At 38.6% G+C, this 27820-nt stretch overlaps 1 protein-coding gene across 1 annotated transcript in view; it reads left to right on the forward strand.

Moving 5' to 3' along the window:
- The first annotated feature begins 2656 nt into the window (after window positions 1–2656).
- cdv3 (carnitine deficiency-associated gene expressed in ventricle 3) overlaps window positions 2657–27820 on the forward strand; it is a 36986-nt gene continuing 11822 nt past the window's right edge. The window contains exons 1-2 of the mRNA XM_028804029.2: window positions 2657–3075; window positions 23466–23542. Of these exons, the coding sequence (XP_028659862.1) occupies window positions 2884–3075; window positions 23466–23542 (269 nt within the window). The 5' untranslated portion in view covers window positions 2657–2883. The remainder of the gene's footprint in view (window positions 3076–23465; window positions 23543–27820) is intronic.

Below are 27820 nucleotides of genomic sequence, written 5' to 3' on the forward strand. Positions count from 1 at the left end.
TAACGTCTACAGTTGAAGTCAGCAGGGCCCCATCTCCACTGTGCACAGTGTTGGTGGAGCACCGCTTTCCCCTCCTGAGGCGCCTGACGGTTTGCCAGAACCTTCTTGGTGCCGACCGAAAGTTGTTTTACATGGCTTCCCCAAACTCCTCCCATGCCCGAGTTTTTGCCTCTGCAACAGCCGATGCCGCCACATGCTTGGCCCGCTGGTACCCCTCAGCTGCCTCTGGAGTCCCACTGACCAGACCTGATAGGACTCTTTCTTCAGCTTGACGGCCTCTTGAACCTTAGGTGTCCACCACCGGGTTCGTGGATTGCCGCCACGAGAAGCACCGACAACCTTGCGGCCACAGCTCTGTTCTGCTGCTTCGACAATGGAGGCTCGGAACACGGCCCATTCAGACTCAATGTCCTTCGCCTCCCTCGGAATGAGGTTGAAGTTCTGCCGGAGGTGGGAGTTAAAGATCTTTCTGACTGGTTCCTCCGCCAGACGTTCCCAGCAGACCCTCATTATTCGTTTGGGTCTGCCTGGTCTGTCCGGCAGTCTCCCTCGCCATCTGATCCAATTTACCACCAGGTGGTGATCAGTTGACAGCTCAGCCCCTCTCTTCACCCGAGTGTCCAAGACATAAGGTCGCAGATCTGATGACACGATTACAAAGTCGATCATCAAGCTGCTACCTTGGGCATCCTGGCACCAAGTGCACTTATGGACACCCTTATGCTCGAACATGGTGTTCGTTATGGACAATCCATGACCAGCACAGAAGTCCAACAACTGAACACCACTAGAGTTTAGATCAGGGAGGCCGTTTCTCCCAATCACGCATCTCCAGGTTTCACTGTCATTGCCAACATGAGCGTTTAAGTCTCCCAGCAGGACGATAGAATCCCCAGGAGCTGCACCTCGCAGCGCCTCTTCCGGGGACTCCAAGAAGGCTGGGTACTCTGAACTGCTGTTCGGCACATAAGCGCAAACAACAGTCAGAGTCCTTCCTTTTTTATTGTATTATTGTAGGGAAACAACCCTCTCGTCCAACGGGGAGAACCCCAACGTACAGGCCTCGAGCCGGGGGGCCATAAGCAAGCCCACCCCTGCCCGACGCCTCTCACCCACAGCAACTCCAGAGTGGAACAAAGTCCAGCCTCTCTCAAGAGGAATGGTTTCAGAGCCCAGACCATGCGTAGAGGTGAGCCCGACTATATCTAGCCGGTACCTCTCAACCTCTCGCACCAGTTCAGGCTCCTTCCCCGCCAGAGAGGTAACATTCCATGTCCCAAAAGCCAGTTTCGGCAACCAAGGGTCGGAACGCCAGAGTTCCCGCCTTCAGCTACCACCCATATTTTAAATATGAAACATTCTATTTTTAATTATTGGCTGACAGATTTGTTACTTATACAAGGGTCCATTTGAGATGCAGTTGCCCAGAGTTTAGACTGAATGATGAATCCATGTACATTAAATTACCATAATGAACTATTCTCATTTTTATCGTGGAGCCTGTAGAGATACTTGAAATCCATTTCTATGATCATAAGAAAATGATTTAAGAGGGATGAGTTGATTCAAGATATTTTATTATAAGGTGTAATGGATTGATACATTTTGCATATAGTGACATGATTTCAGCTTTAACTTCAATTAAATAAAAAAAATCATACATTGCAATACATAACAGAATTGAACTGCAATACTTTATATATTCCAACACAATTTTAAATAACGGAAATAAAGTTTTATCCTTTTGGGTTCTTTATGATTCTTAGTCTTGTGACCCAAGTATCATAAAATCATCATATGGTGTTAAATATCTGTTGCTGTTGATTTTGTTAGTAGACTACATAATAGAGGCGCTCAAACTTAACAATTTTAGAATTGTTTCTTCTCATGGTTAAAATTGACCACAAAGATAATGAGCATTTGTGTTACTGTACTTTAATTACTTACTTTTCTGGTCTCAGATTTATGACTTGCCCATGAAAATGTTATGGAGCTCTACCCTCCTTGCAGTTTCTGGATTATGTCTTTTATAGGGGCGTATTAGATTGCATCTAGACAGTGTTTTGCAGTCTCTTGGAGCTTGTGGTCCTTTCCATTCATTGAAGTTACAGTTGATGTCTCAAATGCAAATTTGCATTTCCCAGCTTTAAACAAAACACTGCTTTGGCCAAATACCTTTGTCCTACAGGAGCCACCTGGCCAAAAGTGTTCCCTGGTTGTGGGTGATAAGGATCGCATTATTTTTGTTTGAATTGTCACGGGTGCTTCTTTCTTTTAGAGCACCCTTGTCTGGCCCCTCCCATTGGACCAATGTGTCATGGATTACTTGGATAGCAAGATTCTACAGAGAATACCTCTTAGGCATATAAACCATCTACCACATTAAGGTCAGGTTCTCGAGTAAGAAGACCCTCGTTCTGCTTAGGATTATTGCAAACTACAACATTTCTGCTGTTACTGTCGGGTCTAGTGACACTGCCACCTCCCTTTCAGCGCCAGGCACGCTTGAAGTGCAACCGAACATATGACTCAGGTAGTCCACCCCCACTCTCCTGTTCATAGGCTCGCTGAGCAACTTCTCGCTATCCTATTGGCTATCGTCTGCTTCTACCGCGGGAGTTCCGCTCCGCTCGGTTCCTAGCAGGGTGCTGTGCGCATCCGTTTGGCCTTTTCCAGCATGTTAGTCAGCGGTTGTAGACGGCTTGAGAGAGTGTCTGGGATTAAGTCGTTGCTCTAGCTTTTAGATGCAACTAGTAATCTCGCAGACCTTGAGTATTTAAAATTATAGGTGCTAGTTTGTAGCCTCGTTCTGTATTTTTAGGGCTATCACTTTTTTTTTCACTTAATAGCAATAAAAACAAATTTTTTTCTTTAAGGGTAAAAATGGCGGACACTACCAGTGGTGCAGATAAGAGTCTGGACGACTTCTTCGCCAAAAGAGACAAAAAGAAAAAGAAAGAAAAAACGAAAGGCAAAGACCAAGCAATAGTACCCGGACCAACTGTCTTGAAGAAAGGAAAAAAGGAGAAGGAGAAGTCCACGAAAAACGACAGCCAGGACACCCAGCTGGAAAAGGTGGCGATGACCGTAGTGGTCTTTTTTTTCTTATTTTAAAGGGTAGAAGTGTTTTTGCTAGTAATAATTTAGCTAGCGTCTTCCTAAAACTTGTTGAGAGCCCATTATTGTTGGATTTTAAATTTGCAAACGTAATGTCCCGGAGGTCGTAGGTGTTTTCTTCTATCAGGCGGTGCTGTGGCTGATTTTCACGTGTTAACACGGCACGCCGGCCGCTCCACTGACAGTAGCGAGGCATTTCATTAAATTATTGTATACTGCAGCTGACAGCTCCTTTGAACCTTTCGTATTTCTCAAAAGTCGGCAGCAAAGTGGGTGCCTAGGTATTCAATTTAGTCAGTTGATTGTTCTGGAAACTACAAGCGCCCATTCATTCTTCCACATAGACGTGGTCACTCATTACGGATTATAGATCCCCGCAGGTAGGAGTCGGTGGGCTGTAATCCATCCCGGACATTGTCAAGTTCATGTAAATTATAAACAGTTTTTAATGTTTGTGTCCCATTTATACATATAAGTAAATGCACGTTGAGGGCGGGTTATGGTGGTTAGCGAAAGTGCCTTTTTGGGGGAAAAAATATACATTTTATTTATTGGTTAAATTCAGAAAGGTTTTGTTTGCATTTTTCTGCGATCGGAATTTTGATCCGTTTTCTGCTCCATTATCAAACTGTCGACATAAACCTTGATTTAGTTTGCAGACATGAATGTTCATTTTTTGCACTGCTCGGATTTGATCATGGAGTGACCCCCCTTGTGTTTTGTCTTGACATTGCTGACAAAGCAGTTATATGAGCGTGTTGGGAACGCGGAAGGCCAATGGCACATTTGTTGTCCTGTGTTTTTATCATTGGGAGCTCCCTTTTTTCTGAAAAAAATAAACGTTACATTTCTTATTATAATACAGTTTAAGTAATGGTATGGGCTCGGGGTAATTAGTACTTTTGTAAAGCTTTACATATAATCCCTGCCTAGAAGTCTTGTTGACAATTCTGATGTTGGAAAGGATTGTCAAAATATGGTCTATTTTAAGTTAACCAATATCTGTTATGACCTGTTCCATATTGGGTTTATCCCCACTCTTCTTGCAATTTGCATGCATTGTAGTGGTGCTGCAATAACTAGGTTCCCATAAAGGTGTAATATTTTAATTATGTACTGTACACTTCGGTTTATACATCGTGTACCTATGTGATTTTCTTTGATTTAATCAGCTGCTCACTGTATATGCTCCCAAAGACCAATCTGATCAGCCTGTAGTGGTGATGCCATACCACCTACCACCTTGGGGTTGGGAGTAGTTAACATCAGATAGATAGATAGATACTTTGTTAATCCCAAGGGGAAATTCACATACTCCAACAGCACCTATCAGGTCAGTGTTTTCACTTACAAAGATATTGACAACCAACACTTTATTCAGTGAGATCAGTTAATCTCACTTGCCATGTTCCTATGTTGCAATCAGGTATAATGCATTTTGTATGAGGTTAAAAAATATCCATAAACGGGTTACTGACAAGCTTTTTGTATCTATATATGTACTATCCATCCATCCATTATCCAACCCGCTGAATCCGAACACAGGGTCACGGGGGTCTGCTGGAGCCAATCCCAGCCAACACAGGGCACAAGGCAGGAACCAATCCTGGGCAGGGTGCCAACCCACCGCAGGACACACACAAACACACCCACACACCAAGCATACACTAGGGCCAATTTAGAATCGCCAATCCACCTAACCTGCATGTCTTTGGACTGTGGGAGGAAACCGGAGCACCCGGAGGAAACCCACGCAGACACGGGGAGAACATGCAAACTCCACGCACATTAGTACGTTTAACGTTTGCAGTGCACCGTCAATTTGAATTTATTTTGTAATGCTTATAATAATACACATAATTTGTCCAACAGATGGTGCTTTACAAATAGTAATAAAATGCATTATTACAAATGTTTGTGATACACCATCTGTTGGAATGACAAATGTAATTTTATTACTGCACGTGTGAGGCACCATCTGTTGGAATATCAGACATAGCAACTGGATGGGCAAACAGATGCACAGACACTTATCCTTGTATTAAGGATTATATGTGTATATGTATGTGTGTGTACAGTAATGTTCATTTTTAAGACTAAAATTATATGTGTGATAAAATGACCCAAAATTTGTGATTCTGCAAAGGCAAAATGAGTAAACTAATTGTTGAAAGAAGGTTTGACATTATCCCCATTTTTTTTTATAATTAATAATCTCCAAAACATGTTTAGTTTTGAGAACGATAAGCTACTTACCAGTCAAATGAAATAACGGTCATCTATGTGTTAATCTTGAGTAGTTTTTTGGGGCTGTTTATTCCCAGACACACACTCCCTCCCATTTTTTTCTTCACATAGGCATTCATAATTTTTTTTTTTTGTGACTCATACCGTATGCACTAGGCAGGAGTATGAATTCTCAATATTAAATCTGAAAACCGTCTTCATGCAGTGCATTTACAAACGCAAGGCAGATTGTATTAGTCCTTATTAACCGGCAGTTAAGTGTGTTTTTTAATTTGTGCTGATGTGCAAAATATTGAAAGGGTTACATCCCAAATCAGCCATGATAATTTCACAGAAAGACCTAAAATTGGATTAATTTTCAGGCTGTGGACAGAGTAATCAGATTCATTTCTATAAAGTAGAATTGAACGCATCCCTAATATGGTTACTGCTTTTGCTGTTTATTTGTGCTCACATAAATAAAATCTTGAGCTGCTGGATTTTAGAAATGTCACTATGAGTCCTTACTGACAGACTATAACTGTAGTGCAGAATTCTTGGAACTCTAGATGGCTCTCATCTGTTACCTCCCCCAGTAAGCATTCTTTTAAAGGTTGTCTGGTTATTGTATTTCTTTGTCAATTATATTATTGAAACATTTGTATGAGTTCTTGGATGTTAACACCAAGACTAATTCTGCATGTGCAACTGAAAATGTGTGAAGATACATTATGCATTGTTTATATTACTAAGCATAAATTAACTATTCACTTCATAGATAAAACTATCTTGACAAGACTAAGAAAACATAATAGTAGGGTATAATGAAATAACTGAAACTGACGCAAACACTTTAAGTAGGCAACATTAGTCAGATGAATTTACGAAAAAGCATCCATGCAGTAATTGAATGTACAGTGGTGCAAAAAAGTATTTAGTCAGCCACCAATTGTGCAAGTTCTCCCACTTAAAAAGATGAGAGAGGCCTGTAATTTTCATCATAGGTATACCTCAACTATGAGAGACAAAATGAGAAAAAAAATCCAGAAAATCACATTGTCTGATTTTAAAGAATTTATTTGCAAATTATGGTGGAAAATAAGTATTTAGTCACCTACAAACAAACAAGATTTCTGGCTCTCACAGACCTGTAACGTCTTCTGTAAGAGGCTCCTCTGTCCTCCACTTGTTACCTGTATTAATGGCACCTGTTTGAACTCATTATCAATATAAAAGACACCTGTCCACAACCTCAAACAGTCACACTCCAAACTCAACTATGGCCAAGACCAAAGAGCTGTCAAAGGACACCAGAAACAAAATTGTAGACCTGCACCAGGCTGGGAAGACTGAATCTGCAATAGGTAAGCAGCTTGGTGTGAAGAAATCAACTGTGGGAGCAATTATTAGAAAATGGAAGACATACAAGACCACTGATAATCTCCCTCGATCTGGGGCTCCACGCAAGATCTCGCCCCGTGGGGTCAAAATGATCACAAGAACAGTGAGCAAAAATCCCAGAACCACACGGGGGGACCTAGTGAATGACCTGCAAAGAGCTGGGATCAAAGTAACAAAGGTTACCATCAGTAACACACTACGCCACCAGGGACTCAAATCCTGCAGTGCCAGACGTGTCCCACTGCTTAAGCCAGTACATGTGCAGGCCCGTCTGAAGTTTGCTAGAGAGCATTTGGATGATCCAGAAGAGGATTGGGAGAATGGCATATGGTCAGATGAAACCAAAATAAAACTTTTTGGTAAAAACTCTACTCGTGTTTGGAGGAGAAAGAATGCTGAGTTGCATCCAAAGAACACCATACCTACTGTAAAACATGGGGGTGGAAACATCATGCTTTGGGGCTGTTTTTCTGCAAAGGGACCAGGACGACTGATCCGTGTAAAGGAAAGAATGACTGGGGCCATGTATCGTCAGATTTTGAGTGAAAACCTCCTTCCATCAGCAAGGGCATTGAAGATGAAACGTGGCTGGGTCTTTCAGCATGACAATGATCCCAAACACACCGCCCGGGTAACGAAGGAGTGGCTTCGTAAGAAGCATTTCAAGGTCCTGGAGTGGCCTAGCCAGTCTCCAGATCTCAACCCCATAGAAAATCTTTGGAGGGAGTTGAAAGTCCGTGTTGCCCAGCGACAGCCCCAAAACATCACAGCTCTAGAGGAGATCTGCATGGAGGAATGGGCCAAAATACCAGCAACTGTGTGAAAACCTTGTGAAGACTTACAGAAAACGTTTGACCTCTGTCATTGCCAACAAAGGAAAAATAACAAAGTATTGAGATGAACTTTTGTTATTGACCAAATACTTTTTTTTCACCATAATTTGCAAATACATCCTTCAAAAATCAGACAATGTGATTTTCTGAATTTTTTTTTTTAACATTTTGTCTCTCATAGTTGAGGTATACCTATGATGAAAATTACAGGCCTCTCTCATCTTTTTAAGTGGGAGAACTTACACAATTGGTGGCTGACTAAATACTTTTTTGCCCCACTGTATATATTCAGCCACCTAGGACTCTAAGCCCCCTTCAAGGACATGCTTCTAAACTGCAAGTGTGGAAGTTAATTCACATTTGCTTTTCTGTGAAAGGGACTGAAATATTTAAAAGGGCAGTCCACAAACATGACACTTTTTTTCTCTGGAGAGGCCATTGCAATCCTTTCACACTCACCAGACAATAAGCAGCAGGTTAAGCATATCTTTGTCTCAGAGTCTTTTGATAACACTTATTTTCAAGAGGTGTACCATATGATGGCTAAACTTTAAGGTAGTGGGCTGGTGGCCTTCCATATGTAAAATTATTTAAGTATTTTCCCCACATTTTCTATTATTACACTGTATACAGCCAATGAATTAGACTGAAACTAGAAATAACTTTTCTGAGCTCTACTTCTGTTGTTGATGCAGTAACCTTCTATATATTGTCATGGACATAAAATAGATTTGGATGAGTGTGATTAAATTAGACCTGTAAAAACTTGAAGAGCCATTATCCCCTGAAGCAAACATTGTGTCCCAAAGGGTTTTTTATTTATTTATTTTTTAATGTCTGAATAATACATATCCATATCAGAATGTAATGTTAGTCAAATGGTCCTGTCTGGTAGTAATCAGAAGCAGCCTTTGTAGGCATGCAGCTTGCTTTCCTTAAGGTGGATTTTGTCAGCCTGGCATTCTCATGTGTTATTAAAAATGTGCCTTGTGGCATTAGAAACTTGTAATGCACATGTGCAAAGTTGAAACAAGCCTAACAGGTTATCAATTAAAATTTTATTGCTGATTTCAGTGGCAGAAATAGTTGTTTTATGGAACTGTGCGGTTTATTAAAATAAGACATATTTTTCCAAGATGTTTGTTTACTCAAAGATGATTTTTGGAATGAACTGGACTTTACAGTATAGATCAGAGGGGTATTTTCCATACGTCGCTTAAATCATCCGAGATCAGATGCCTCATCTTGGATGAGTTAATGCTGATGAAACTCATCCGGGATAAGTCGGTTTTTCAAATGCAGCTGTGTAGTAGATTAGTCTTGCTGGATCTAATCATCCGAGATGAGTGCGTGCCCACGCTGATTGAAAAGCCCATATATATTGAGTCTAGAAAACATGATCAGCAAGTCTTTGATAGGCTGTAACAAAATGACAAAATAACGGGCGCATTTTGTTTTCACACAAGCGGAGCAGGACCTTTTATTCGAAGGACATGAAGAATTTCAAGATTTAATATGCACAAGGGGTAACACTGCAAAAGCAGCCCAAACCAGAAAAGACGGCTGGCAAAAAGTGGCCGACAAATGAAACGCTAAGTAGTGTGCATTGTACTTACTGAATACAGCGTTTCATTTCCTATGTGTTAGATTAATTATTATTTAATGTCATAATTCCAGATCAAACGTGAGCACAAGGAGAACATAGGAACAGGTTAAAGTGAAGTACGAGAATATACTTCAAACTGGTAAATATTGGTGTATAACTATTTAAAGAGTTGTTGACATAATCATATATAATATAAAATAATTAATTTTAAAGCTAATAAGAAGGCAGACAAGCAAAAAATAGGTGGAAGTCCACGCGGTCCAGACCTAACCCCTGCAGAAGAGTTGGCTTACCAGCAAAATGCCCATCGCCCTGTTTCTGAGGGCATTCCAGGGGGAAGCTCCTTCTCAGAACCAGTGACCGGATGCAGTGGTCACTTCATTTCAGATAAAGGATGGTCATTGCATGTATGTATCCTCAATGTGTGCCATAGGTATGTTCCATATAGCCCTCTTTTGTTGGGTCAGTCACAGGGAATGTCATATCCCTAGAACTTGTGTCTGACCAACGAGATATTAACAAAGGTCAAATATTTGACGAAGACACTGTCTGATTATTCATCAGGAGGAGAGGTACATTTTCCAAATAATGTTTGATCAAGCTCCAGTCTGATCAGTCCCATGTGCCCCAATCACATTTGGAAATCCTGGGTAATGAGAATGTTAGGCTGATTGTGAGATTCTTCATGGAACTGTGGATGTTTTTGCCTGTGTATTACCTACCTGCAATGGCATGAAACGCCTGTTTTATTGTCTGCACGTGCAGGTGTCCAGGAAACACTATGAAAACCCGAAGGAAATATTTCAGAGCCAAACAGACTTTACGAATTGCCTGGCAAACTGCACTTTTAGATAGATTTTCCACATCACCTACAGTATATAAAAAAAGTGCCGCTTGCAAAAAATCTCAAAGCAATGCTTACTGTCTGTGTGGTTGTAAGAGCCCGAGACTTCGAATATAAGGTGGTAATAAATCTTTGAGGTACAATATTCCCTCTCGGCTAAAGCGGTATCTTTTGAAAAGAAATTCCTCAGGGAACAATAAAGGATCTTGCCGATCGTGCAAAACCTTCTCTATATGAAATTCTCTTCTTATAATTTGCGCACCGATATCAATTGGTCGCTCATTCATGAACGGCGAAGCCATGACTGAATGAATTCAATGAGCGGACACTGATTAAGTGTGTGAGCTAATCCTTGTTTACATAGAACGGTTTGAGGATTTGGATGTGCTGCTATGACAACACATCCAGCCAGAGTTTCGAAAAACCGACAGATCCAGGATCATGCCAAATCGTCAACAATTACATCCGGCTAAACGAGTAATCCACATACGAAAAATACCCCCCAGTGGTTCTTAACCTTTATTCCTCTAAGGTCCCCCAGTGCATTACAAGAATGTTTGAGGACATGGTTTACCTTCAAACACTGTTGCTGTAGTATTTACAAAGGCACTTATTTTTGAACTTCACATTTATTAATAAAAAGAAACACATGCTGCTAGTGCTATTATACTTCTGTGAATTTTTAAAGCATTATACCCAATGTGTTATTTTGAAAACCACCTATATGGTTTGCTAGTGCCTGAATTTCTTAATTATATACAAGTAGGCATTTTTAACGGGTAAATATTGACCAATCATTACCAAAATAAAATCTTTCTTACTACAGATATTTTTTATCCTTCACACAGATGCCCAGTCTGATTGATCACTGTGAATTGTTAATTTGTGGCATAGCTTAAGTAGTTAAGGTGACTTTTCTCTTCATGAGAAATTATTTTTTGTTTGTTTATTCTGAGGAACTGAGAGGGCTATCTGGACTCTGGCTTCTTAACCTAATGTTAGTGATGTGCCAGCAATTTGAGTGAAATTTAATTTGGTTCCCGTCGTTAAAATAACTATGAAACTAGGCCGCTAAGACAGCAGTTAAATTTGTGCCAAATTTACAGATGAGAGGACCACAAGAACCAGTTTAATTTGTGTGTTTCATACAGAGTTTGAATGGGAAGAGCATGCAGGTATAGTGACCCAGAGACTTGGCAAAGGACACTTTTTACCAAAATTTATTTTGTGAATAGCAGTCCCTTAAAGAAACCTCAAGTAACATTTTTTTTGCGTATTTAATATTTTTATGATTTACATTTATAATGCCTTCAAATTATGTATTTGCAAATCCATCTGCCGTGTGGATAGCAGTTTGAGTACTGAGAAAAGCGCTATATAAATGTAATGAATTATTATTATTTTTCATGGCTACAACTCTAGTCTGCTTGTCGTCTTCTTCTACCATCAGAATCTCCCTATGACCCATACCCCAGGACTCTCTTGGGTTCATGATACTCCAGCTTGACCTGGTACTTCCACCCTGATGAAGCCTACCGCTATTCAGTGTCCTGCATTTGTCTGACTAGCAAACTCTGGAATCTTTACTGTCTTACAGCATTGTTACACAGTGTTCTTATATGGCCTTGTAATCTTCCATTACTGATTTTGTTCCCACTGCTGTACAAGCCATAGGAACGGAGACTGATGACCATCTCCTGAGGAGGCTGTTAATTTTCCGCTTCAGTACTATTGTCATGATCCTCAGTGGAGCTGTAGCGAGAGAATAGAAGCATGGGCGCATGATATGTTTATAGCTGCAAGAGGTAATGCACCATACTTAACCATGGTACCTAAAACACATTACTGTGTTGTCTAAATTTGACTAAGTGAGTTGTTTTAAAATTAACCCTTATGATTAAAGAGTGATTGTATACCAAAATTCAAATAATGTTTCATATTTAAAAATGCTGAAAATATGCAGATGTGCATTACTATCATCAAATTCTTAGGGTCATCTTAAATTTTTCAGCTGTGAGGTATATGCATATCATTTACATGCTGTTTTCACACTAGTTTACAGCAACAAAATATATATAATACTGTTCAACAGCCAGAGGCTAGTAAAAGTTCCATGGTAATGAAATTGCTGGTTGAAATCCTGTGAAGGTTCATGTTTCCTTAATTTACATTTTTTACATTAAATTTTATATCTTCCCTACTTGTTTTTGAGTGCTCCATTCAAACCTTTGCCAGCATCTGTGTCTGTCAGTCACTGAGTGCGTTTACATACATACACAACCAGGTTGAGGTCATTAATCCGGTTAAGGCAGAAGCGTGGTTTCTTAAAAATCCAAAATAATGTTCTGGAGTTCTCTTTGGTCAAAATGTTCTTATGTCATTAAACTGCTTTTAAAAAAAAAAAAAAGTTAAACGTCCTCATCAGCCGCTGTGAATCTGAAAATAAGCATACGATGCCCTTGATAATGAACTATGTTGCTTTTTAATAAATATGTTTAGTTTAATTGACCCTTTATTTATAGATTTCTATTACCCGAATGCACATAGCTCTCTTCTTCTTGGCTGTGTGAATAACCCTTGTGAAGGATCTGGTATGTGTGCCTCTTAAAAAAATAACCATACTATGTAATGCTGGTTTCTTTTAACATTTTATTCTACTGCTCTCAAGATTGTGCTGCTGAGTTTAGCACTGTACATTCAGCTCAACATAAATATAGCCATTTCTAAAATATTGAGACAGATTATTGCAGCCAGGAGAAGAAATAATATAATTGATCAAACATTTGCCTCTGGAAATTTATTTTGTGGGTGTGTGAAGCAAATTTTGCAGGTTGAAAGAGTGCAGTAGATATGCACAGTCTACAGAGAAATCTACCACTGTTTAGCAAGTTCCTTATGCCAATAACCCAATTTCTGTAACGAGAATAAGGGTTTACCTGACATAAAAAAAACTTTCTCTATGTATCATTTTCTCTGTTTGACTTTCTTTTTATGAGGTGTAATCATTTAACTTATCTTGTATTTGTAACAGGAGATAAAAAGATATTAGTCACTTATAATAATTTCTTAAACAGTCCTGATATATGAATGGAGGCTTTGCATTCATTCTGTTATTGTAATGAGCACTTCTACAGATATCTCAGTCCAAGTATCTGTCCATTTTGTAACCGGTTTGTACAATTCTTTGTTGCTGATGGGGACCTTACACTCATCCACAGTTACGCATATAGGACTGGCAGATGTGTGTAGCACCCACAACATTTGCAATAAGTGAGCGTCAAGGCAGAGATTCAAAGTAGCTAATTGGCTTGTCTAAATTGGTGACGACATGAGCTGCTCCATTTGTTAACCCTTTAACCGCCAACTCCCTAAATATTCCCCACGCCAGGCGAAATCTGAACAATTTTCGTTTTTTTACTTTTTTACATTTTTTTAACATTTTTTACATTTATTCAAGCAGTATTGACCACTAAATGTTGTGCAAGTTGCCAGTGTATACACGAAATCTATAAATGTAACCTGAATTCTCAGCTAAGCAAAACATCTTGATACCAAACCGTGCCCTTTTCAATGGTAGATACTGTCGAAACTGTAAGCGGCCCTTCCACGACAATAAACTTTCATCAACTGCAACTGACGGTCCTGGCATGTAGGGCAACTGAAATGCTTCAAATAAATGATCAATCAAAGGACGTAGCTTGAACAAGTGGTCGCGGTTTGGATCTTTCTTATCTGGCTCGTTTCTGTTGTCATTCAAATGAAAGAATTTCAGCAGCAAAGAGAATCGGTTACGTGTCATGACAGCTGCAAAAATAGGTGTTGCATACATAGGATCTTTAGACCAGTACATCTCAATATCTGGTTTTCTGATTATTCCCATCAACATCAAAATCCCAATGAATTTTTTCATTTCGTTTTCATCAGTGTCAAACCAAGCACGAACACGGGAATGTGGAGGTAAATTGGGATTTTTCTCAATAAACTGTGCTGCATACAGATTTGTCTGATGAACAAAATGTCTGATCAAATCAGGTGACACAAACAGCTCATAAAACTGCTCAGCAGTGTAATTGTTTACATCAACAATAAAGCCACACGTTCCCTCAAACGAATGCAGAAAAGGTAGTTCACCATGGGCAGCAGCCCAGCTGAGATGCTGGGGATACACCCACTCAGCGCCGTCATCCGATGCGTCTTCATTCACAGTATCATGCAGCGCACGTTGCTGCTCATCACTGTCGCTAAAATCTTCTTCAGAACTGCTACAATCATGATCAGAACTGTCCAAAATCGCCTGCAAAGCCTCACTTGAAGTCAGTTTACGTTTCGCCATATTCACAGCTGTTACATGCGAATCACGTCACATGACCGGCCAAAACAACCACAGACTTGTCAAAATACAACATAGTAATAATACCCACGCCAAACCGTCAGTTATACTACTTGCCAGGCATTCATATAACCACAGGCAAATGTGCCGGATAATTCCGGCAGTATGGCGTTAGCAATAAAACAACGGTGCCGGATATATCCGGCAGAGGGCGGTTAAGGGGTTAATACTAGAGATGCATGATATATTTCGGAAACTGTATTGTTATTGTTGATGTTCATTAAAAATTATAACATCGAAATCGGTCAGATGTATACATTTAAACCAGTATAGCCAACCAATGTAATTCGGGCTTGCCAACATTGTCAGTTCATTAAATAACTAACTGTTGCTTTCATTGTTCGGTGAGGCAGGTATTAAGCTGCTGAAAAACATGCACGTAAGCACAGCCCCTTGCGCTCACACAAAAAAAAAAAAACCACAGGGTTTCCTAGTTTTGCTGACAGGAGCACTATGCACGTTGTTGTTTCATTGGGCAGATATCGTTAGTAAAGCAGAATGTCAGCCGTGCGGTCATATTTTTCTGTGAAAAAGGAACACAACAGCATTGCAATCTGCTCTACCTGCAAAAATGAGATAACGTGACGAGACTTTAGAATTAAATCTTTCAATACCACAAATTTAATTACCCATCTGAAGAATTACCATAACGAATTATACATAGAATTTAGCAACTAATGCTACCAAAACAAAAGTTAAATCAGACGCTACAGGGCTTACTAGCGGTGGCCTTGTACAGCAAACCCTTCAGAATGTGAAGACATTTCCTCAAGACAGAACCAGAGCTACTAGCAGCATAACTACTAAAATAATGGAAATGATCACACTCAATGATCGACCTTTTTCCCTAGATGAAGACAAGGGATTTCGTCAGCTACTACAAGCATGAGCAAGTTGAGTCTAACAGCACACTGGATTGACGAAAATTTTGAGTCAGAAAAATTGGTGTTGCATGCTAATGAGTTCTCTGGTTCTCATTCTGCAACTTTCATTGCCCAAGCTTTTGTTTTAATGTTTACAAAGTGGAACATTTCAAAAAGTAATGTGCACATTGTGCTTTGTGGCAACGCTCCCAATATGGCAAATGCTATGGAAGAAAGTGGCATTAAAAGTTTTAAGCTGCATGGCTCACACTTTGCAGCTTGCTATATGAAGGTTTATTGAGCAAGAGAAGCATCTCCAACTCTTTTGCCATTGGGTGGCGAATAGTTACTCATTTTAAGTACTCGCAGCTCGCTATTTCACTGCTGAGAGAAATACAAAGAGACCTTGGTACCCCAACAAGAATGCTTCAGCAGGACGTGCCGACTCATTGGAACAGCACATATTATATGCCGATAAGTCTGGTTGATCAGAAGCTCACTAATGCTGCGTATGATGTTGAATACGAGCTTCCTGTCTGTCTCACGGTGCATCAGTGGGGGCTTGTGGAAAACATGATTATTCTACTTAAACCATTCGAGCAACTTACTAAAGACATAAGCGTGCATTCATTTATAATTGTGGATGTGATTCCGTCTGTTGAAGCGCTTAAAAGTCTGCTTAGCAAGTGTGGCAAGACAAATTTTGGAGTTCAGATGGCGAAAATCACACTTTTGGAGGCTGTCACAAAACGCTTCACTGGTGCATTCTCTGAGCCACTATACTTAGGACCCTATGGACTCTGTTTTATTTTTTCACAAATTCAGTTTTATTTATTTATTTATTTTTAGATTTTCGGTTTTCATGGTTTTATTTTTCCTTGATTCTGATAATTTTTTTTTTTTACTGCAAGTAGCAATAGCTACAACAAAACAAACAATAATGAAATGGCACTTTCCTTTTAATGAAACAGCACACTAGCACAACTGAACCTTATATTTTGCAGTTCCATTCATCAGGTAGGAGCCCAGATCCTCCATGATGCTGTTTGCTGAGACTACAGTAGGATATTGAGTGCCCTCAAGAATTGTAATAGCTGTTACTAGTTTGTTGCATTCTTCTGATACTAAGGTTAACTTCACTTTTAGGGTCTAGGATATTTGTTACAGCCTGAGCTGATGTGTTCTTGGCCAGAAAGAACTTTTTGTAGAGGTGAATGTTCATCGGGGTACCCTACTGATTCAAACCAACTTATTCCACCTGGTGTTTCCTGCCTCAGGGGTTCTAGGCAGGCATTTTGAAGAAGGCAGACTTTACCCGCATTACTAGTGATGCAGCCTCACTGAAGTATTTATAGTGCTGCCAGGCCACTAATCTGCAAGATGTTAAATCTGGGAATTAAACAGAAAAAAAGACCCACTTTTAAGGGCTCGTTGCATCTGAGGAGAAGCCTGCTGTTCTGCCCAGGTTTGTAGGTGCTGAGTTTATAATGGAAGAATCAAATAAAGACCTTGCATACCAAGTCACCAAGAGTCAAAACATTTTATTAAATCCAGAAACATCGTTGTTAATTTTTGAAAGGGAACCTGTTAACAACAGGTGCCGTTCACTAATAACCTTTTTCTACGAGAAAGACTGTTAATACCTTTCAAATATAATTTTATGTACAATTAGTACTGCCTACATAAAAGAATTACCATACAGCCAAATGTTTACTCGTCTATCACTATGTTGAGAACTATGAGGTCTCGCCTATTTGTGGTTTTATCAGCAGCAACATAAATTTTCCTGCTACGAATCTTTCAAAGAACGGCATCCATATGTTGTTCAAAGACACGGGGCAAATGAGTTTGATGAAGGTTGCTCCCATTTTCTGGCAGCACGCCTCCTTGTTTACAATGCTTCATAAAGTAAGGATGCATCTTCATTTTTTTCGAGAGCTTTGTCTGACACATATGGCCGATGGACGATTTTGTTGTTTCCTCTACAGGGAACACTTTTTGATCTTAATTTCTCCTTGTTCTTGAGATGGGTTTTAGAATTGACATGGTCATTGCAAGTATCTTTTCGAGTCCAGTCTAGTATGGCTGCAAAACTTGCTTAGAAGTTATTGTCCAGATTCGTAGAAGTTGCCGGGATATTGTTGTGCCCTCAATTTTGCAATTAAATCTTGTGTTTCTTAGTTTTTTTGACATAGGGTATCTGATACTACTCGCTTTGACATTTCTGTCTTGTGCAGCTAGCTAATTCACACAGACAGAGGCACAATTGATTTTTCTATAAAGAATTGCATTTGCTTGAAAAACAAAGTAGAAAACAGAATCTGAATGATAGAACTACAGATTATTCAATCGTTTATTTATTGTGAAGTTTTGTATCAGTCACCCCTTCAGTCTCTAAATTCTGCATATTTACTTTTTAAATCTGAAATCCATTTTTATGCATTAATTTCATGATTGCGTCCATGTTTTCCGCATTGCGGAAGTCAAACAACCCTATGTACTATATATCTACTGTCCTTGATCCACGGTACAAAGACCAAGATACTATACCAAAAAACAATTAGTTGGAATATCAGCTGGTAAAGGAGATACAGAGAGCAACAGCGAACACAAGAGAAAAAGATTTGCACTCTGAGAGATGCTGCTGCTTCATTGCTGGAGACGTGTGAAGAAATTCTTGAAGAAAATTCGTGTGCGGCTGCAAAATCACATTCAACTGCTGCAGAGTTAAAATAACAATCATAAAATTATTAACAACAATCATACTAATTAGGATGACCAGACGTCCCAATTTATATATAAAAAAGAAAAAAGAAAAAAATGAATCACAAGTCATACACTGCAGCTTCCTAATATCTAATCAGTATCATCGTGCATTTACCAGAAACTCACAGTTGGCACTGTGAGGTGGCTTGCTGGGTCTGTGCATAAGTGCGGGGCAAACTACTCTGCAAACATTAGCTGAGAAGAAAAGGATCACGTTAATGGCATCACCTTGCCTTTTTTGTCATGTTTTTACACTTTTGTTTGCCAGATTGCCTACAAAACTGTTACTGTAGCGGGGCAGTTTGTGGGTTTTTCCATTTTAGACAGTCGAGTCGCTGTGGAAAAATATTGGAGGAATTTAATTTAATGGGTACTTAACAAAGAGCAGCAACAGGTTTGCCTGCATGCTAGAATGCAGCTTCAAATGTTGTACTTTGTAAAAGATGTCTGCTGTGTTTAAACTGTAAAAGATTTTAAGGCAAGATCTACTTCAGTTTTAATGTAAGCATTACCTTAAAACAAATCACCCTGAAATATACAACAGTCTCTCAATATTTCAAGGCACACCCGTGTTATAAAGTGTTTCATTATGGAACTGCTTGTGCTACATCTCTTAAAAGTCTATCCGCATCACACTTTATAGAATGCCCCTTATATGACCCAAATCATTATACATCAAGCTTTCAGCATCACAAGTTTTTATTAATGGTTGGTAGTTGGTACAGGTGGTAGTCCTGTTTTTCATTATCACATATCAGGTCAACCTAATAATAATAATTTATTATTTTTTATTATAACCTAGATAAACATTTGTAAACCTTCTTTTTTCTTTTCAGCTGAATAACTATCTCAGCGAGCCCCCTATCTCCAGAAATAACTGCACCCTACAGTATTGGAAAAGCAATACAGCCTGTTTCCCAACCTTGGCTGAGGTGGCGATAAAGTATCTTTCAGCACCTTATACCAGTGTAGACAGTGAACGCCTTTATTTAGCTGTGTCAAATATAGTAAATGAAAAGAAAGACATGTTGGTGAAAAAGCAGAAACGCTTCTTTTTGTTAAGTAAAACCTACCATTTGTGCTTTTAAAGAAGCCAACTTAAGACCAGGGTTACTGGCCTCATTGTACCTTTTATTTTAGTTTTACTTACAGTAATACCTGTCTGATTATGGCACAAAGTATATGCATTCATTTTTTTTGTTAATATACCCAATGCCATGTTCTGTAATGTCATGGTGTCTTGATGTGCTTAAGTTACTCAGGATGTGTATGTTAAACAGATTTTTGTACGTGACCTGGAGTCTTTTTCTATAGAGACAGGCCATATCTTGCACTTTTTCCCCCCCACAGAAAGTACTGGCTGCTTATATCTATATCAAAGAAAAGCATAAAAGTCAGCCAGTTAATATAAAAAAAAAAGTTCATCTCTGTTTCATATGCTTACTGTTGTTTCTTTGATAATGCATAATACATTTTCAGCATAACTAAAACATTCAAACATGAAGTAAATAAAAAAAATAATAATAATCAGCCATTGGATATCGGTATTGGCAGAGATGGACAAAAACATATTGGTTATCGGTATTGCCCAGAATTTCCATATAATGCATCACTGGTTAATACCAAAATAAAATTAATTTAGTGTTTCAGTGCTTTGAAGGACAAGGACACCTCCTCCTTAATGTGACATGTGCTGTGTTAACACAGACTTGTAATTGCCTGAACACGCAGTTAGCAGGACAAGAAAAAACGCATACTGTACTTCATTGCTAAATATGAATCTGAAAACACTGCATTTGTGTCATTCATTTGGCTGTTGAAGACAAACTAATACTCGTGTGTAGTCCATAAGTAAAAGCACATGCATTTGTTTGAATGGTACATTGAAGAATGTAGTGCTGCCTGATTGTACAGGTGATGACCGCACAAGTAACTTTCTAATTCTGGATTTGAAAACAGGGATAAGCAGTAGCAAAATCTGAGTACTCAGGTTAAAAAAATCTTGAAAATTGCAAAACTCAGGCTGTTTAACAGGAGTTCTGAAATAAGGGATTACTGTAAAGCTAAGTTTGATTTCACATAAGAAGCTTTAAAGTTGGGACAGATTTGGAAAATTAAAGTATCTTTAGTTTCTGAGATTTGAAGTAATTTGATTCATCCATGAAACTAGATAATGATGCAAATACAAAATCTTACAATAGCAAATGTTTCAACCTTAACAGAGTAGTTCACTAAAAAAAAACAGACGTTATTACAAAAACAGGTTTAAAGAGTTTATTTAGATGGAAATATCTCGAGTTATCATGGAGTTCACTAATTTAGCAGTACATATATAGTAATGTTTGGATCTTTATATTTAGTATAGACTTTAAGCAGTATTTTTCAGTTTCTGCACAGAAAATGTCAGAGAATAAATTTAGAATGTGCACATACTAGAAGATAAATCAGGTAGTTTGTGATGGTGTAATTCCTTATAAATCCTATGCTAAAATCCCCCAAGGTCATAACCCAAATTGTTGTTACGAGTGGGGGAGGGGGTTCACATTTCTGCCACAAATTATAATTCAAGCTTTAGTTTGTATTTTGATACATGTTTACTTAATGATAGTTGAATCTATCTACTTGATAGATATACCAGTATTTTTATATTTCATATTACTGAAAAATGCATTATATTGTTTGCTTGAATAATGAAGGTACTTTAATAAAAAGCCATTGAATGGGATTTGTGTTTTTGCCCGTGGTATTAAGTTATTGAGTATTGTAAAATTTCACTGGTATTGGTGTTGAATACAAAACTTCTGGTATCATGACATCAGTGCTCCTGAGCAGTCTTTATCTTTTCTTGGTTTGACTAAAAGAGGGTTGGTAGCAGGAAGTATTTGTTTCTTTATAGTCAGTGGACACAGGAGATAAATGGGGTGGGAAAGACAGTAGAGGAGCCTTGCAACAGGAGCAGCATGGGACTGAAGCACAGCGGAGTCAGTGTGTAGCCTCAGGTTTGGCAGCCATGTATCTAGTGGCCCTTTTAAGTCCCACTTTTTACCTGGTCTGTTTTGTTTCCTTGCCTACGTCCTGACAGCTGTTGGATGTTTGTTTTTTTTTTTTTTTTTTTTTTTTTAAACTAAGCAATTAAAATTTTTAAGTAATGTCACCTTTGTTGGAGCCATGACCCCCAGTTTGAAAACCACTGGCTTGTTAAGTTCCCCAGCCTTAATTGCTTCTTTTAGTCTTAAACAGCTGCAGTCACTGTTTTTAATTAATCGTTATTAGCATTAAGGTGCAGGTGACAAAAGACCTAACAATTCTCCATCAAGCTTGCTTACATTTATACTTGTGTGTATTCATAGTGAATTATCTAGTTTAATAAAATATTTAAATGATAATAGAAGTGGATTGATAATTGTCAACTTCAGATAAAAAGGAAAAAATCTACAATGTAAGAATTAGCTGACATGGCAGAATGAAAACACTAACAAGCCATGAAATTAAATAAGAACTGTTATTGGGAAGAATTAGCTGTAATAAAAACCTAAAGCCACCTCAGCCGTCCAGGACAAAATTTGCCCAACAGTGTCTACTTCAACAAGCAGTGACACTGACTCAGCAGTTAGATCAGGTGTTCCAGTGGATGACCCTGTGAGAAACTGAGGGGTAACAAACAGAACTGTGTGATTACCCAAGATGAATTAAGATTATATCATCCATCACACTAATTTAACTAATGCACAGGAGTGAATTTGTAAATGTTGAACACATGAATGCTTGAAAGTGTTCATCGCTTTAACTAGGGCTATAATACCTATCTAGAAATCTGCACAATTGCATTAATTTAGCATGTGCATAATTAGCTAATAGGTCTTACTGAATAAAATTATATCGATTACACATACAAATTAACCAACAGATGTGTCCTAACTACACCCTTAGTACAGACCTGTTCAAATCACTGTTGGAGCAACACTGCTTTATGTCAATAAGGAATCCTATCAACTTTTGGGCCACTTCCAGCAATCAGTAGTGGTACTTAATACTTTCACAAATTTAAAAGTAAACTATAGATATTATTACAGATGATTCAAATTTTGTGCAGATATTTATAATGATAAGCAAACATATGAAATTTGAGACAAATTACTCAGCCGAAGTAGTATTTTATTTAAAAAAAACCATCCAAATTTTTTGTATCATGGAAATATGCAATATTGTATTCAGTATAACGCATACTCTTTCAATAACTATTATTCGTTTTATTTTAAGTTATATATAATCAGTTTAACAAAAACATGTAAACATTAAACATGCCATAAATATAAAGATGTAATGGGAACAATAAGCTGCACAATGTCCCCGTCGTTTTCCTGGTAAATAGAAAAAAATATCATAAATTTAAATATGCCATCATTATCATAATTAAATGTAGCTAAATGCAGTTTTACTTATAGCAGTTTATTGCAACAAATATTTTATAATACTAACGCTTTTTCCGTTTTTTGGTGACTATAACTTTTTTTACTTTGCATGTAATCTAGGTAATGCATATGTAATCATGAAAAAATTTCACCAGTTTTCGACCACCCTAAGTTCGGAAATATTTTAATATAAAGTTTGTTTATAAATAGAGATAAAGAATTGTGTATCAATATTATCAATTAGTTATCATGAGAAACAAAGATACATTTGAGAAATACTGTGCAACTGGAAGAGGTTCTGATGACCTTTTCCCCTATCTCAGTAGAAGTCCAAGGGGATTTTTTAAAAGTGTAACTATTCATATATTGGTTAATTGTGCTAGAGATTTTTTTTATTAATATGATGATCAAATGAAATTGACAGACTATGATGTTTGTTCTTTCCAGATTCTATGAAGACGTATATTAACTCTTCCTTTGTGTTTAAGCACCCATCATTTGGCCCTGGATGTCTTTTTCTTTGAGCATTGTGGGAAAGGCTTCAGTTTAAGTTTTTCTCTTAACTTGAATATGTAGATTATACACTTCAGGCTTGGATGGACAAGCAGTCTATTTTCCTTTTCCCATCTTAAGTGCATGAGTCAATGATATTGCCATCTCTATCTGTCAAGCTTTTATCCATGTTACATTAATGTGCTGGAAAATATAGTGAAGTTGACGTGTTGAGACTCTCTAAGTCACCATCGGAGATGAATTGAAGCAGGTGGCTCACTGAGAGACCCAAATGGTAGACTTGCAGTTTTTAGGAAAATGTTTTTATTTTATGGTGTTAGGTACATTACTGTGTGAATTTGTGTCAATCAGTTATTTTCCATGGTGACCTGTATTCTTTTATAGATGCATTTCTTGGCTTAATTCTGTGAGATGCAAGACTAGTTTAATGTGCTATTTACCAGCAACTTTATAGTCATTTGATCATTCCTTATTTTATTTGATTACCTATACAGGAAGATGAAGAATGGAAGGAATTTGAACAGAAGGAGGTGGACTATACTGGTCTAAGGGTGCAAGCACTCCTATTAAGGTAACTTTTTTAGTTTTGCTTAAATGTGCATCGATAATTTGCACCACACTGGGTTTACAATTTCAAGTTTTTCTTTTTTTTGGTTCACATTGTTAACGTTTTTAAAGCAGACTTTCCTTATTTACAGTTGTGCTTGAAAGTTTGTGAACCCTTTAGAATTTTCTATATTTCTGCATAAATATGACCTAAAACATCATCAGATTTTCACTCAAGTCCTAAAAGTAGGTAAAGAGAAACCAGTTAAACAAATGAGACAAAAATATTATACTTGGTCATTTATTTATTGAGGAAAATATCGAATATTACATGTTTGTGAGTGGCAAAAGTATGTGAACCTCTAGGATTAGCAGTTAGTTTGAATGTGAAATTTGAGTCGGGTGTTTTCAATCAATGGGATGACAATCAGGTGTGAGTGGGCACCCTGTGTTATTTAAAGAACAGGGATCTATCAAAGTCTGCTCTTCACAACACGTTTGTGGAAGTGTATCCTGGCATGAACAAAGGAGATTTCTGAGGACCTCAGAAAAAGAGTTGTTGATGGTCATCAGGCTGGAAAAGGTTACAAAACCATCTTTAACACTAGAATTACCAGAGCCTACGAAAAAACTCGTAAATCCGTCCCACCTTAAATCGCGTCTTAAATCCGTTTGCACCTCTCCGCCAGAGTCCTTTGTCATCTAAATGTGCTGATAAACAAAAGCTACTAGCAGCCAGCTATTCCATCCCCCCACCGACTTAGAATGAACTTCTCCTAGCTCAAGCCTTGCCTTGATTTGATTATCTGGGATTGAAGTGGAGTTTTAGAGTGGAAATAATTCTAGCGTTATTTGGAATACACGCATTTCATGTGTGTTCCATTTCTATAGTAGTCTGTGCAAACACGTTTTTAAAACAGAAACGTTTTTCATATTCTAATAGTAAATGACAAAATGTAGGCATAAACTATATAACGTATGAAGCCTGAAGTCCATATATCAAAGAAACACTTTCACAAAAGGTACAAATAAGAGAACATGTGTGCTTTCATTTAAAAATATATAAAAAAAAAAAGCCGCGTTACCATGCCACATTGACATTCTTACTACAACCGCTGCGGTGGCGTAATGGTATCAGCCCCTGACTGGGAATCAGAGGGTTGCGAGTTCGATCCCGCACGGCTCCACTTCGAGAAATGAACTGCTCTTATTCTTACAATTTTAGAATAACAACATAAATTTGATTTCAGTCTGTAACAGCCGGTGTAACTTATGATACTGGTAAAGGTTAGCTTTTTTTTTTTTTTTTTTAATTCACTTTTCATTCTCGCTGTCGCATTCAGAATCAATCCATACAACCCCATCTGACACAGCTGGTTTCACATAAATAAAAGTGCACTTTTATTCAAGACTATAACCAAAGAATAAAGAAAGCAAGTTACAGTTGGTGGTTGATACGACAGCTTGCGTGGTGCAATGTTAAGAACTGCTGATTTCCGATCCGTGCTATATAAAATCATCACATTCAAATATTAACAGTTCCCACACACCCAAGGTCCGCCATTCCTACATTTACGACATGTGTACTTGTTGCAGTGTACACACCTCTCTGTGCTATGGTTCCTATTACAGTGAATGAGCACCTGACACTGTACTTTCTTCCCTGGGGGAAGCTGAGGTCTTAGAACGGAAGTTTGTTGATGCTGTATCATCTTTTCTTTTTCCATCGCCTTTTCCTGTAAGAAGCGACGACGAAGTTTCTCTGCAAGGTGAGCCATGAACACTCTTCTTTTCTCAGTGGACCCCTTGCATGCCTTATACAGTACGTGTGCATTCATCGCTGCTAGGTCAAGGATGTTGTAGAACACAGCAACCGGCCACCTGCGTGTTCCTGTTCGCACTGAACAAGCACGCGCCTTCTGGTCCATGATGTCAACGCCATGCTGGGGGGAAAAAAGAAAGACAAATATATGTGACATTTTGAAGAAATCATTTTATCACCAGAATAGCACCAGAATACTTTGTCACACTAATATTTTTTTCATTAGCATACCTTCATGTGGTTGTAGTCTGTGACCGTATTTGGTTTTTTTTTTTTAATCTTGCCCAATCTCCACATCATGGTGCATTGTGCTGAGAATGCAGACAGACTTCATCTTTTTGGGCACATACACTGTCAGCATGGCACTGGGAGATCTAAACACCAGCGTGGAGAATTGTTCGTGTACTGAACTGACTTTAGCTGCAGGTGGAAGTTCCCGTCGCACTTTATTCATGGTGCCAAGCAGAGTTGTATTGCGGTGCAGCAGTCTATTAGCCAGCGAAAGTGACGTGAAGAAGTTGTCTGTTGTTACGGTTCTGCCTTTTTGGATTGCGGCAGATTTGGAGACAAAGTACATGTGCAATGCCACTCCTTATTTAGGAAAAGATCCCAGTCGTCCCACGGGAGAAAGACTTTCCGAGTCTGTGGTCATAAAGCTTATGGAGCCATTTCTGGACAAAGGCAGAACCGTAACAACAGACAACTTCTTCACGTCACTTTCGCTGGCTAATAGACTGCTGCACCGCAATACAACTCTGCTTGGCACCATGAATAAAGTGCGACGGGAACTTCCACCTGAAGCTAAAGTCAGTTCAGTACACGAACAATTCTCCACGCTGGTGTTTAGATCTCCCAGTGCCATGCTGACAGTGTATGTGCCCAAAAAGATGAAGTCTGTCTGCATTCTCAGCACAATGCACCATGATGTGGAGATTGGGCAAGATAAAAAAAAAAAAAAAACAAATACGGTCACAGACTACAACCACATGAAGGTATGCTAATGAAAAAAATATTAGTGTGACGAAGTATTCTGGTGCTATTCTGGTGATAAAATGATTTCTTCAAAATGTCACATATATTTGTCTTTCTTTTTTCCCCCAGCATGGCGTTGACATCATGGACCAGAAGGCACGTGCTTGTTCAGTGCAAACAGGAACACGCAGGTGGCCGGTTGTTGTGTTCTACAACATCCTTGACCTAGCAGCGATGAACGCACACGTACTGTATAAGGCATGCACGGGGTCCACTGAGAAAAGAAGAGTGTTCATGGCTCACCTTGCAGAGGAACTTCGTCGTCGCTTCTTACAGGAAAAGGCGATGGAAAAAGAAAAGATGATACAGCATCAACAAACTTCCGTTCTAAGACCTCAGCTTCCCCCAGGGAAGAAAGTACAGTGTCAGGTGCTCATTCACTGTAATAGGAACCATAGCAGAGAGAGGTGTGTACACTGCAACAAGTACACATGTCGTAAATGTAGGAATGGCGGACCTTGGGTGTGTGGGAACTGTTAATATTTGAATGTGATGATTTTATATAGCACGGATCGGAAATCAGCAGTTCTTAACATTGCACCACGCAAGCTGTCGTATCAACCACCAACTGTAACTTGCTTTCTTTATTCTTCGGTTATAGTCTTGAATAAAAGTGCACTTTTATTTATGTGAAACCAGCTGTGTCAGATGGGGTTGTATGGATTGATTCTGAATGCGACTGCGAGAATGAAAAGTGAATTAAAAAAAAAAAAAAAAAAAAAAAGCTAACCTTTACCAGTATCATAAGTTACACCGGCTGCTACAGACTGAAATCAAATTTATGTTGTTATTCTAAAATTGTAAGAATAAGAGCAGTTCTTTTCTCGAAGTGGAGCCGTGCGGGATCGAACTCGCAACCCTCTGATTCCCAGTCAGGGGCTGATATCATTACGCCACCGCGGTGGTTGTAGTAAGAATGTCAATGTGGCATGCTAACGCGGCTTTTTTTTTTTTTTTTAATATTTTTGAATGAAAGCGCACGTGTTCTCTTATTTGTACCTTTTGTGAAAATGTTTCTTTGATATATGGACTTCAGGCTTCATACGTTATATAGTTTATGCCTACATTTTGTCATTTACTATTAGAATATGAAAAACGTTTCTGTTTTAAAAATGTGTTTGCACAGACTACTATAGAAATGGAACACACATGAAATGCGTGTATTCCAAATAACGCTAGAATTATTTCCACTCTAAAACTCCACTTCAATCCCAGATAATCAAATCAAGGCAAGGCTTGAGCTAGGAGAAGTTCATTTTAAGTCGGTGGGGGGATGGAATAGCTGGCTGCTAGTAGCTTTTGTTTATCAGCACATTTAGATGACAAAGGACTCTGACGGAGAGGTGCAAACGGATTTAAGACGCGATTTAAGGTGGGACGGATTTACGAGTTTTTTCGTAGGCTCTGGTAATTCTAGTGTTAAAGAGTTTGGAATCCACAGTCCGACAG

Source organism: Erpetoichthys calabaricus, chromosome 6 (assembly GCF_900747795.2).
Source record: "Erpetoichthys calabaricus chromosome 6, fErpCal1.3, whole genome shotgun sequence".
NCBI lineage: Eukaryota > Metazoa > Chordata > Cladistia > Polypteriformes > Polypteridae > Erpetoichthys > Erpetoichthys calabaricus.